General features: G+C 44.5%; 1 protein-coding gene and 1 pseudogene across 2 annotated transcripts; both read right to left on the minus strand.

Annotated features, from left to right (window-relative positions):
* Window positions 1-1,329: 1,329 nt before the first annotated feature.
* Window positions 1,330-4,220, minus strand: LOC123187088 (L-type lectin-domain containing receptor kinase SIT2-like; annotated as a pseudogene).
* A 2,580-nt stretch (window positions 4,221-6,800) lies between these two features.
* LOC123187089 (dihydrolipoyllysine-residue succinyltransferase component of 2-oxoglutarate dehydrogenase complex 1, mitochondrial) lies at window positions 6,801-12,672 on the minus strand. Of its 2 annotated transcripts, XM_044598858.1 has the most exons (13): window positions 12,457-12,672; window positions 10,757-10,814; window positions 10,636-10,675; window positions 10,420-10,487; window positions 10,252-10,326; window positions 10,119-10,174; window positions 9,971-10,015; window positions 9,596-9,862; window positions 9,408-9,502; window positions 7,816-7,906; window positions 7,628-7,738; window positions 7,343-7,537; window positions 6,801-7,245 (listed from the first exon to the last, which is right to left on the minus strand). In XM_044598858.1, exons 1-13 carry the CDS (start codon window positions 12,499-12,501, stop codon window positions 7,054-7,056), a joined length of 1,338 nt encoding a protein of 445 aa, XP_044454793.1. In that variant the 5' UTR covers window positions 12,502-12,672; the 3' UTR covers window positions 6,801-7,053. The 2 variants fall into 2 exon arrangements, with proteins under 2 accessions (XP_044454793.1, XP_044454792.1); XM_044598857.1 differs by having other exon boundaries at window positions 10,636-10,814.
* Between the last annotated feature and the right edge of the window lie 1,409 nt (window positions 12,673-14,081).

The following is a 14,081-nucleotide window of genomic DNA, read 5'->3' on the forward strand; positions in this document are numbered from 1 at the left end:
CAAAATAAAAAAATGTTGGAGAATATCACTAAATGTTATTGAATTTAAAAATTGTTGATGAATCTGTAGAAAGGTTCATGAATTCATAAGTGTTCATGATTTAAAAAAATTGGAATCTCATAATTTACTCATGAATTTGAAAACTGTTCTCTATTCTCAAACCAATGTTCAAGAATTCATGAACTATTCACAAATTTGAGAAATGTTATCAAATTTCAGAAGACGTTCACAAATGTAAAAATTATGCCCGTATTTTAGAAAAGATTTACAAATTTAAGAACTACTCCCCCGGTCCCACAATGTAAGACGTTTTTTTGAGTATAGTGTAGTGTGAAAAAATGCCAGGCTTATATTATGGGAAGGAGGGAGTATTTCTGTATTTTACAAAAGTTCACAGAATTAGAAAAATTGAAAACTAAAAATATAGAAAGAAGAAAAACTAAAAAGGCCGCTGGTTTTTTTAGACAAAAAAACTGATATAGAAAACACAGAAAAAAAACGTAAAAAGAAACGGTTCAGGAAACCGATGGGAGGGAACACAGAAGAAAAAAAAATACTACAGAACTGAAAAAAAAATGGGCCGGCCCACTACCACGGGCAAGGGTGCGCGTTTGGTCGCTATCCCCCGACCCGCGCACGGAATAGGAGACTCTATCCAGACTGAACGCCATCAGCACCGGCGCCGACACCCCTGCGGCCCTGCCCCAACCACTGCCGTCCGTCCCCAGCCCGACGCCGCCCCAGATCCTCCTCCCATTCTCCATCCTCGGGGCCCTTAGCTCCGACGCCACCATCCAGCCCCAGTGCCCCCTTCTCCAGCTCCGCCGTCCGCCCCTGTCTTCCCCTGCATTGCATACCAAGGTAGTAATATTTTCTCTGGAATGGGAAAACTCAGGGTACGGATTCGTTCCTCCCCTCCTTGATGCGGCGAGCTAGCCCGCCAGCAACGGTTGTATGCAAAAGCTTGCATTTGGAGACGAATTGACTGGATATGACAGTACACTATATACAGTCAGTGAGCACTTGGTAGATCAGAGATTAGTTTGAGTGGTGGATACACCAGTTGACTAGAAGAACTAGATACAGTTAGTTTCTTTTCTTGGAACATAGATGCAGTTGGTTGGCAGTTGCAAGAACTGGACAGTCCATTATCCAGTGCTCCAGTTGGTACTTGCTACACAAAACCTAGGACACTTGGTCAGATCTGGTGTTGAGCTAACTCGAGCTGTCTGAACTCTCATTGTTTTCTTAAATTGAATGCTAACCTTCGAAATTTGTTTTGTAAATTTTCAGTATGATCTTGGCTGCTTAAATGTGAATTGTGTTAATCAAGTACTCCTTCCGTTCGGAATTACTTGTCGTAGAAATGGATGACAAGTAATTCGGAACGGAGGGAGTATAGGGGAATGCTTAGATTTTCAATTGCTTGCAGTGTCACGGGCCGAGTCGATGATGCGCGGTTTCAGGGCTTGCAGTGTCAGTAACTAGAATGCAAGTAAGCCACTGATCACGATAGTTGGACCCCCTAGTGGCCTGCTCAAATTAAGAAACGCTCTTAAATAGGTCTTGGAGTGAGGATTTAAGACATCATTGGCCAGCCTACAGTGCAGAAAAGAAAAACTGACTCGGCCCTGCAGTGCAATTGGTACAGTCTTGCATAAGTTTTTATATGTTTCCATCTGAATGTCATTTATTGGTTGTCCCTCCAATTGCAGTAGAGATTTGTTGTTTACAATGGCTAAATACGTAAACCTAGAGAAACTAGTACAAATAACATTACTAGTATGACAGGGAGGATAATTCATGGCCTTATCTGACCGGGGGTACACCCATCATAGTGGTTTCATCAGCAAAACCATACTATTTTATCCCAGATGGGAACTAAAACAGCGTAATACCATCCATCGAATAGACGACACAGAGAGAAGATTGCTTTGTGCATTCAAGAAACAGTAACCAAAAGGGCATCATATCTATTTATCTTTCACTGAAATCAAAGCAAATAGTTTAGTGGACTACACCACGCAGGAAGAGTTTAACACATAACTTCAATCGCAAAAGGATAATCACCAAAGTACAATACATAGCTGCATCCTCCAAAGGATATCAAATGAGAGGCATCCAGAAAAGAAAGCTTTATCTGTACCCTTAGTTCATAAAAACTATACTTGGTTTTCAGTTGTAACTAATCCTTCATACGAAATTCCACAACACAGATTATTGCAATCATACCTAAAATATGCATTATCTTCCTCCAGAAAGTCCTGTTATGGTCGTCGCCACAGATGGGCATGACAGGATATGCTGCCCAAATTCTTCATCCCTGCTAGTAAGGTTCAAAAAACATGGTTGGAAATCCGGGAGTAGCACATCCCTTACAAGGTACTGCATAACTAGGCGCATGCATGGCCTAGCACTCTGTACCGGGTGTGAGCAGAGCAAGCCAAGCTTTAGCACTAACTCTGCTTCCTCCCTGACATAATCTTCTAATTTTGGGTCTACCGTTCTGAGGATCGAACCGCTCTCCCATGCATCGACCACCCAGTCTGTGAGCAGCACTGGGTCACCATCAGAATCATTCACCTGTATTGGACGCCTCCCACAAGCAACCTCCAACATGAAGACACCGAATGCAAAGACATCAGTTGCCTTGGTTGCCCTTCCTAGCCTAGCTAGCTCAGGAGCAATGTACCCCCAGGTGCCAGCCAAATGCGTGGTGTGGGCGTCTGTACCATGGTTGTGTAATCTTGCCAGACCAAAATCACCCAGTCTACCGTTCATTTCATTGTCGAGGAGCACGTTGCTTGCTTTGATGTCTCGATGGATGACCACCTTCTCCCAATCCTCGTGGAGGTAGCAAAGACCAGATGCAATGCCTTTTATAATGTTGAATCTCTGAACCCAGCCTACAGTCTGCTTATCTTGACTATGCAAAACTCTATCAAGACTGCCATTTGGCATGTAATCGTAAACCAGAAGGAGCTCGCTCTTGTGGCGAGAATAACCGAGCAACTGCACAAGGTTGCGATGCCGGAGATGGCCTAGGATGGTTATCTCAGCTATGAATTCCTTCATCCCCTGCTTTGACTCTGGTGAAACCCGCTTGATGGCAACATCTTGCTTCGAGGTTTGTAGCAGCCCTTTGTACACCTTTCCCAAGAAGCATCTTGTCACTGACACCGTTGGTCGCGGCGGCAAGATCTTTATATGTGAAGGATGATGACCCACAATCGATTTCCCAGTCACCACTTTCCCTTGTTCTCTTCATATAAACGTAAAGACCAACAATAATAACAGTTGCGATGAACACTGATATAATAACAACTGGTATAAGAACACCCTTAGGGATATGGGAGCGACTTTGAGCATCGCGTCGAACATCTTGTATAACTTCAGACAAGACTGAGTAGTTAAGTGGTTTAGCCTCCCCATTTGGATTGAAACTCCAGCCGATAATGCGGTGTATGGAATTTACGGGGCCAGTTGCAGAGGCAAAGCCAACATATACCGAGCTTGGCAAAACAGATGTAAGATTGACAGTGTTGGATAGCAGTGGGCGTTGAGGCTTCTGCTCTAAGTAAGGTGCTAAACTGACATTCACGTGGTGTGAATTGCCATCATAGTCCACCCATACTTGCATTGGTTTACCACTAATAAGTGTCAAGGGAGAGAAGGTGCCATCTGGGGTGTAGTATCCAGCAGTGTGGGAATTGATAGACACCAAGGTGTTTACATCGATTCCAACATGGTTAGCATTAATATCCCTGAACTCTGTACTTTGGATGGTATCAAGCTCAACAGCAAAGAGTCGATTTGTGACATTACCGACGTTTTCAAGGTTGAAGATGCCCATGTATTGAGACGGGAGGGCGCCCAATAAAGAGTCCGTCGTGGCGGAAATCGTAAAGGCAAGCCCATGCCCGCTTAGATCAGAGTAAGGAGGAGTGATGACGAACACAAAGGTTGTTGAGAATGAGGAAATAGAGTCAAACCGGCCTCCGAAGAAAACTCGTCCTACACTCTGGGGAGTACCGTCAGTTAGCATAAGTGTTCTGCTTGCAATTGAAGCTACACCATCAAGCCGGAGCATGCCATAAGAGAAACCATTGTAGGTGAAGCCATCGTTGGTGTAGGACGTGGAGGTTGGGATGAGGAAGAAGAGGCAGAGTACTAGGGAGTGAGGCAGCATGGTGGAGGCACCCTCCTCTCAGGGATGGCCGGATAGGTTATGAAATATGAATAATCGAAGCAAGTGCCAAAGAACTTAAGAACATATAGTCCCAGAGTCTTTTTCATGTTTGGTCTTGGGTCAATATGGTGGGTCCTACTGGAGAAAAGTGAGGCCATTCGATTGGTACACAACTAAACATCCAACACATCAAGAGGGAGAGCTGTACATTGTTGACCGACTTCTCCACTAAAGCAGAAGGGGAAAAGTATTACTTTCTGGAATAAATCAAGCAGCATTTCGTTTCTCTCAATGCACTAAATTCAAAGAATTTCACTTTGTTTCCAGAGATAGCTCAATATGTTTTGTTTCTGTCAGGAACACACACAAAAAAAACTGCTTTTCCTGAAGAAAAAGAAAGCATTCAGCACATGATAAATCAGAGCAAAATAAACATATTCTTCAAGACACATAAAAAGGACATACTCTTCAAAAGAGGGACAGGTTTAGCATAGAATTCCAACTGAACACTATGCAGTCAAGACAACTTCCAGTAGGATGTGATGTGTCCTTACCCTGGGATCAGGGGGCTTCAAATAAGTTGACTAGTCGAGTCTCCGGCTCTGGCTGGAGAAATGGAGAAGATATGTTTTCGCTCGCCACCAGCCTAGCAGATGAACCACCAATTGCACATTTGTTTGCTTTTCTGCTCCTTATATAACTTCTTATATTACATGGTACAAACGACTTGTTCGCTGCCAGTCGTGGTATACATCTCCGGCTGTGTTGCGTCTCTGGTGTCCCCTGCTCTTTATGTCCTGAGATGTGGCGCTTCCGTCGGCCGCCACCAACCAACCACCATGTGGTACGCTGAGACGCCAGACTGAACCATTGGCAGCCGCCACCGCCCACCGGTGTGTCTAATTTGGTGACATCGCAAAGCACAGCGAGTCAAATTTGGTAGGCAACTCCTTAGTTTATTTGAATTTTGTTATTCAGCGAGTCAAAATTTGTTGGATGTTGGTTGTGTTGGTTTCTGAAGTGCAGTTTTGAACCTGTCATTGTGACCTGGATTCAGATTGACATTTTTTTCCTTCCATGACGCAGAGCCGGAACTGAACCTGGAACCTGAAGCCCTTCTCCGCACTTCAAATACGGAGCCTTTTATTCTTGTTCGAGCGAACTGAACTTGGTGTCGAAACCCGAAACATTCTCGGTATACAGTTTGATTTCTTTTGTGCATTTTCTGTGATATTGAGCCGTGTAGCTCGAGCTTTCTGATCCAAGAAAGAGACACTCAAGCTGGTCCTAAATCTGTTGGCTATTTCAAGTCTTCGTTGTGTACATTGGACAGGTAAAGCTGTTGGGGCAAAAGATTGTTTGACAGACTACACTGCCATTACAGCCGTCACAGATCGCATGCGTATCAGGTTCTCTCGGTAAGCAATGCATATTGTTCATCGGATGCGATACAGAAAAGTAGAGGTCAGAATTGAACTTGGTTTCTGGAAAGCTCTGAATCCTGGGTGACATGGAAGAAAAACGGAATGGGTTTGCAGCAAACTGACAAGCCTACCCCTGTCCTCTGAAAAAACAGCCAACCTTCGTCTCAAAACAGAGGAAAGTTCAGGAGAATATCATGAAAGTGGCATCTGTAGTTCTAGACAGCTTGAGAAAACAGAAGTGGGGGAAAAGACACCTACAATGGGCCGAATTACCAACGCAATTTAAAATTTTCTGGGATATCCCTACATTGTGTGAGTAGTATATTGGATTACCAATAGTTTGATTTTTTTTTCCCTAGTTTCTTAGTAGCAACTTTCGGAGAGGAAAAAAGAAGTTCAGGCGCACCCAAAATACGGCAAGAGTGAGATAGCCTTTTCACTCGGTGCACACTCTGCGTGCGTGTAGGCATTGATGTGTGTAATTGGTGCCTAGTACAAGCAGTAGGGCCAGAATTGTTGAGCTGGGCGCCCTAATGCACTGCTCAAATTAAGAAACGTTCTTAAAAGAGGTCAGACCACAGGATGCAGATATACTGTTGCTGGACCCGTCTTATCCTAATGTGGGCATCCTTGACCCTGCCACATTGGTAGAACGGTTCATGAAGATAGACACTGGTAGTCAGGCCTCGCAGTCATGAATTAAGAATTATTGCAAGTGCAGGACACGATTGACCAGTCTACAGTGAAGCTGTGCAGAATAGAAAAACCGACTGGCCCAGTTCTTTCGGCCGATTCTCCCAGAATCTTGAGAATCGACCCTTCATCCAGCTTCTCCCAGAATCGACCCTCCACCGATTCTAGGGAAGCCCGATTCTCAAGATTCTAGAAGAATCGGCCAAAAGAACTGGGCCCTACTAGTCTTACAAAGGCTGCAAGTTTCTGCATCGATCGTTTATTGTACCCAAGGCTCTGTCTTACAAAACCGACTGGACCGATGAACTTCAATTTGTTTATTGTACCCAAGGCTCCCATTACGTGAGGACCTTGTTTACATCTACAGAAACTACAGATCTGGGAAGCGGGTACACCAATCCTAGAGACCTCTACTGTTAAAGCAAAACCATACTGGTTATTCATCTCACATGGGAACTAGAACACCATCAAACAGATGCAGAGGGCACAACGCATTGCAGAAAAATAATGACCAAAAGGGCACCATATATCTATTGCTCTTGCATTGAAAATTAAAGCAAATTTTTAGTTTAGGGAACTACACCCCGAAGCTCTCAACGAAAACAGGACAAACGCGTTATCATATCCTCAACTCAAATCTTCATCCTTCCCAGGACGCAACTCGTTGTATCAGTCAAAAATTTGCACGGTATTATTTTCCAGACAAGCACAAGGCACTTGGCAGTGAAGGAGATCGGCGCATGGAGCTTATATGTCAAGGAGCAGCCTCCGCGGGTCCTCGACGACGTCCTTGATGCGGCGCAGGAAGTAGACGGCTTCTCTGCCGTCGATCAGCCTGTGGTCGTATGTCAGCGCGAGGTACATCATGGGCCTGGCGAGGATGCTGCCGTCCACAACCACGGGGCGTTGCACGATGGAATGCATTCCAAGAATCGCTGACTGCAATAGACATGGCATTGTGATTCAGATAAGTATCAGATATGCAATGCTGTTTCAAGAGATTCAGCTCAGCACCAGAAAAGAAAGGCAGCAGTACCTGTGGGGGGTTGATGATGGGCGTGCTAATAAGGCTTCCGTAGACACCACCGTTGGAGATGGTGAATGTTCCTCCCGCCATCTCGTCAATTGACAGCGCCCCCTCAGTAGCCTTCTTGGCAAGGTTGTTTATCCCTTTCTCGATGTCAGCAAAGTTCATTGTATCAGCATCTCGGATAACCGGCACCACAAGACCCTGAAATATACAAGATTCAGATTGCCAGTGAGATAATAGCCCTAAAACCAAGGAATGCAGCATGCTGACAACTATACGTTATTCTAGTACCTTGGATGTGCCAACAGCTACACTAACGTCGACATAGTCTCTGTATATGATGTCATCGCCGTCAATGACAGCATTCACGATTGGCTGGTTCTGCAGTCCAGAAACAGCAGCCTGCGAAAAGCCAAACAGAATCAGCATAACTGAATAAAATCAGCAATAGTTAGGCGATGCATGACATTGGACATTACCTTGACAAAGCAAGACATCAGACCCAGTTTGACACCATGCTTCTTGACAAATTCATCCTTGTAGTCAGACCGCAGCTTCATCAAATTGGTCCTGCATCATAATATCAATATTAAACACGTGATAAGCAATATCTACACATGCAAGTTATTGTAGTAACAGTTGATGGTGGAAAAAATATGATTGATCAAGTTCTTATGTACGAAAAGATGAGCATATGCTGAATCACATATTGATACCCACTATTAACTACTCCAAGAAAATAGTATTATTGTTTTGATCAGGAATACAAGCAGACATTTCTGTGAGCACTCTTCTATAAATCATTGTATACTACATGTGTATTGTTATATTGCAAGTGGATGGCAACCGGTAATATAGTGATGTGCACCCTAACATGGTGTAGTTAAATTCCTCACGATATGCTAGATGGGGACCAGATGTCACCATCTCCCCATGTTCAACAATTGTACAGTGAAGCTATGTTTTTAAGGCGTCCGTAAGGCGTCGCCTAGGCGACGCTTAGGCGTCAGGGCGCCCTGCAAGCTCAAGGCGTCCAGCTTGCCTTAGGTGCCTGAGTAAGGCGTCCGCCTTAAGCTTTAAGGCGTCTGAAGCGCTGCTAAGGCGTCCAGGTTGGCGCCTTGGTCCATATTGGACGCCTTGAGCTTGCCAGCCAGACAGGGAAGCAGTTTTAGGCGGGAAACAGAGATGCTGTTGGCGCCAACAGGTAAGAGGGAGGAAAGAGAGGGAGAGAAACAGCCCCCAATCCACACGCACCTCCTCCTCCTTCTCTAGCTCCTCTCCTCCAGCAGATCTGCTCCCTCCTCTGCAGCAGATCCTCTCCAGCAGCTCCTCCTCCTCCTCCCCCTCCTCCTCTCCAGTAGCTCATCCTCCTCTTCAGTACAACAGCAACCAGCAACAGGCAACAGCAAGGAGCCAACTGCCAAGATATACGTCCCCCATCCTCTACTCCTCTCCCTCCCCCTTCTCCCCCACCCTCCTCTGATCCGTTTCTTCCATGTTCAGTTGTTCATGGCTTGCTGCTTTTCAGTTGTTCATTGCTTCCTGCTTTGCTACTTGCTCACTGCTTTGTGCAGCTGCTTTGCTGGTTGCTCACTGCCTCTCTTATAGTGGTTACTGGATGCCTGGATGGTTAGAATAATGCATGATATTGGGGAGAAGAGGAAGTGCAAAGAGGTTGGATGTTATATGGGCTCTACAACCAGCAGCAAGTGCAAGATGTGTAGTGTGTATGCCTAGTTGCCTACCAAATTCTACTTCATTCTACTGCTCAGAACTCTCTAAGGCGTCCGCCTTGCCTTATGCCTTACCGCTTAGGCGGTGAGGCGCCCCCCCAGCGCCTTGCCTCGCCTTACCGCCTTAAAAACATAGCAGTGAAGCATTCATACCACAAGAGTAACAACAAAAGATAAGATAAAAGTGAAAACTAACATGACCACACACCACATGAACAAATGTTATAATAAGAAAAAGAGATTACCAACATGCTTACATATCAACTTCAGTGAATGTGGTCAGCACCACATGAATTAATGTTAAATAAGAAAGAAAAAAATAGTATCAACACGCTTACATGTCAACTTCATTGAATGTGGTCAGCATTGCAAATGTGTTCTGGGAATCCTTCAAACGGTTGGCAATGCGTTTCCTAAGCCTGGGCATTGCCACCTGCAGTTACCATTGTAAAAGATTACAGACAAATCCCTTTAAAACTGATTCCATGCAACTTTACAACTTTAAGTCATTGCAGATTAGCCTTACCCGTCGCTCTCGCTCTTTTGGAGGGAGCTGCGGTTCTGTAGGGGAGGTTTTTGAAGGAGTTGGCTTTGGTGCCTGCTTCTTGGGAGGTTCTACTTTTGTTGGTTTCTCTTCTGCTTTTGGTGATTTCTCTTCAGCTTTTACTGGAGGTGATTCTTTTTGGGGCGCCTCCTCAGATGGGGCAACATGTGTTTCAGCAGGTGCTGCAGACTTTGATACGATAGCAACTATGGTGCCTGGAGTAACAGTATCACCTTCACTAGCAATAAACTGCGGAGCAATGGCATTAAAGAAAATTAGCAATTTTGCTACAGCTCAGGTAGAGGCAGACCATGATAAGAAGCACAAGTGGAAGCTAAAAAGAGAAAAATTATCCACCTTTTCAATAACACCAGCTTCAGGACTAGAAACATCTATGGTGACCTGGAATACAAAGGAAAAACTATGTTTTATATTAAAAATCATAGGCACTCGATTTGACACATATTTAGAGTACAATTCAAAATGATTAAGAGAGGCACTAAACCTTATCAGTTTCAATCTGGGCTATGGCCTCGTCAGCCTCAACTCTATCGCCGGGTTCTGTATTGAAGAAGGGTTAATAGAAGGGCCTTCACTCTCACAGAAAGAGAGAGAGAGGGGTGGGAGAGAGAGCATACTCTTTAAGAAGTTAGCAAGAGTTCCATCAGTTACAGATTCACCCATGAAAGGTACAACAGCTTCAAACTTGTCTCCTACAGAAGGAACAACATGAATCAATTAGCACATTTTCAGGAGCAATTTAATAGTGTTGGACATAACCCAAAAAAGAAAACAGCTGCCATTACCATTGTCTGATGCGAATGACCTACTCCAGAGTTGGTATGGAGAGGCATTTGGGAAGTAATTGTTCCTTCTAGAAATTTAAAAGAAACTGCCATTAGGAACTAGCTTATTGTATGAACAGGACAAAATATCTAACATCTACGATGATGATACTAAACAACAAAGTTGTCAAACACGCCTCTACAGAATACAACCAAGTACAAAAGTTTACCACCTACCTTGTCAGCTTTGAGCTTTGGGGACCAACTGGAATAAGACCTGCAGAGAGCGCAAAGGTATTAGAGTCATCCATAGTGAACCAGTGATCAAAATCCAAATAGCAATTGTTCAGCAAATAACCTGAAAGTTGACTGCTGTAGTTTCTGACATGTGTGTAGCTCCTCAGGAGGCCTAATGTCTGCAAGTAAATGGAAACAGTGAGCACAAAAAGATAACATAAGAAAATAATCCATGTACTCGTATACTCTGTGAAGACATGTTGCATTAAGTATAATGTCTTGTATCTGCTGTATTGCTAGTTGCTACAAATGATCAAATGAAGATAAAGTAAAGTAGTGAACCAATGAGACCAACAGCGGCAAGCAGGATTACCACCAATATGAACATTACAACTTAGAGCCTAGATCTTGACAAATGCACACCATAATGCCCTAGTTATTAGCACAACATGGAATGGGGCAGGGACAAATCAAAATTTATGACAACAGATTGCATTTAACAAGTAGTGTAGGGTATGAAAAAAATGCAACATAAGCATAAACCATATACTATGTAACTAGCAGCCATTCAGACAAAGCAAACAATCCTACCCCAGATATTCAAGCATGTGCAACCTATTCTAGATTCTCCGTTCCACATAAGCACAGAAATGGGGGGAAACAGCAAGGTGCTTGCATACTCTGCGAAGATATGTTGTATGAAGTATAGCATCTTACGTATGATATATTGCTACAGCTGATCAAATCATCAAGATAAAGCACAGTAGTAAACCAATGAGACAATGGTGGCACATGAACATTTTGTGCCAATATGAACATTACAAGTTAGAGTCTAGGTCTTGTCAAAAGCACACCGAAATGCCCTAGTTATTTGCACTGACATGAAATGGGATAGTGACAAGTCACGTTTTATGACAGCGGAGTGCACTTGACAGGCAGGGTAGGGTGTGAAAATTGCAACATAAGCATGAACAATATACTATCTACGAAACTACTTCGCGGACAACTGGTGAATGGACGATGCATGCACGATGTGCAATCAAACGGTGTCCTGCAAAGAGCTTGATAACACCAACGGCTTGATTATTAGTATCGTCCGTAAATCGTGCATAGGACGTCGTGTGTATAGCAACGTTGTACTATCTAAGCAGCAGCCAATCCAACACATAAAACGGGACAAGGACAGGTCACATTTTATCACAACAGACTGGCACTTAACAGGTAGGGCAGGGCACAAAAAATGCGACATAACCATGAACAATATACTACACAACTAGCAGCCAATCAGACATATCCAGTGCTTGTTAATTGCATGCCCCCTGATAAAACACAGACGAATTCCTATCTGCTGCCACGAACTGGACAAAGAGAAGGATCCTACCCGGCTACCGCAGATATTCAGGCCTGCCTGTGCAGCCGGTTCTGGGTTGACCGTTCAACGCGAGCACAAAAACGGGGGGAAACAGCAAGAGCACGAACCGGAACCCTAATCTGCGCACACAGAGCCACCGAATCACGCCGAGCGAGGCGCGTCCCACAGACCTCGCTGAGCGCCCGTCGTCCCAACCTTACAGGATGCAGCAATTAATCCCCTCCCCGACCCAATCAGGCATCATAGATCCCCAATCACGCGAGGAAACAGGCCTGCGAGAACACGCCAAACGAATCGGGCCGGTCGCATCGAGGCACGCAACCACCCGCGCGAACCATAAATCCCCTTTCCCCCTCGGAATCGCAAAATCGCACGGGCCGCCGCGGCAAATCAATCGGAGCCTAGTAGTGCGGGCGCGCAGGGAGGAGGGAGAGGGCGGGGGGACTTACGGGGCTGGAGCGTCGGAGGAGGCGGGAGGCGATGCGGGACGCCATTTCGCCGGCGGCGGCGGCGGCGGCGTCGGGAGGGCTGTCGTGCGGGAGAAGAAAGGCTGGCTGGCCGGGAGAGAATGAGGGATTTGGTCCTCCTCCTCGATGCGTTCGGCCTCTCTGTCTGACTTGCGGACCGGGCGCAGGAAGGAAGGTGCCGCGCAATAATGAGATCTGGAAAATAGAAAGGGAAATGGGAAACGCTTCTCCTGGCCCCACCCGTCGGTGACCGCGGCAGAGGGGGTGCCCCTTCCGGACTGGCCCACGAACGGACATGTCGGTGCTTCCAAAATTCCAATCCTCGGTTCGGCCCACATTTGTTTTCCCTTTTTCGTGTCACTACATTTTTTTCTCGCGAATATGCAAATCAAGTAACATTCCATTTATGTCTCAAAAAAAAAACGTAACATTCCATTTATTTTCCAATTTTTTTTACAGTATATAGTGAGGGTAGAGGTCTTTTAGAAGTCATGATATCTAATTATTACTCCCTCTGTCCCAAAATATAAGAACGTTTTTAACATTTATATTTGTAGTGTTAAAAACGTTCTTATTATTTTGGGACAGAGGGAGTATTTCTTCGCTTGCAATTTTTTATTGGTAGCTTACAGAGCTAGCTGCTTGGTATACGGTCATTATTTTTTGCCACACTAGATAAATAACAAAAGAAATTACAGAGATTTCAATTATTTTTATCGTCCGAGTGCAAAATAAAGTACTATCAAAATTATTGCTATTAGAGCTTCATTAACCATACTGTATTCTGTATTTTGCAAAAATGTTAAAATTAAGCTTTAAAGGTATAGTTGATGTTAATAATTTGTTTTTTTTCTAAAATTCAGGTCGGCTTATACTTTGATTGATCGTTTTACAATTAATTGATCCTTAAATATGTCATACACAAGATTCTATGATTCAGTTTGCTTTATAGTTGATTGAACTATACATGGGCGTGGCTACGTTCCATAAATTTTTTTTAGAATACGCATAAGCATGTGTATCATATATTGATAGAAGAAGGGCGTATAGAAGCCCACGTACCAAGTTACAAGCAAGGTACAATGGCCCACCTACAATGTGAATTACTAGCTACACACCCGCCTATACAATTCTGCTAAGAAAGCTTGCATGTCCCACTTGAACAACCTAGCCGTTTGCCAAACTTTGTCCAATCGTCATAGCCCTAAGCCACCATTGCATCACTGATGGCTTCTCGCCCCTCGTTGGTTACCCCAAGTGTAAGGTTTGAGATGCAGCGTAGCGGAAGTTTTCCCTTGGCAAAGATACCAAGGATCGAATCCCCAGAGACTCCAAGTTTCAACGAGAAGGTGTCAATCGCTAACGGCACCGTGGATTAGCAATCAACGTGGACCTGCACACAAAACAAATAACTTTGTCCCCAACGAGTACAGAGAGGTTGTCAATCCCTCCGGCCTTGTAGTTTACAAAGGGTCAAAACGCAAGTGGTAATGGTGATGGATAGTGCTGCGGAAAGTAAAAGCGGAAAGTAAAAGCAACGAAAAGTAAATAGCAAAGTGATCAATGATGGGAACATGGACCGGGGCGCCATGACGTTCACTAGTGAT

The sequence above is a fragment of the Triticum aestivum genome, chromosome 2A (genome assembly GCF_018294505.1).
Source record: "Triticum aestivum cultivar Chinese Spring chromosome 2A, IWGSC CS RefSeq v2.1, whole genome shotgun sequence".
Taxonomy (NCBI): Eukaryota; Viridiplantae; Streptophyta; class Magnoliopsida; order Poales; family Poaceae; genus Triticum; species Triticum aestivum.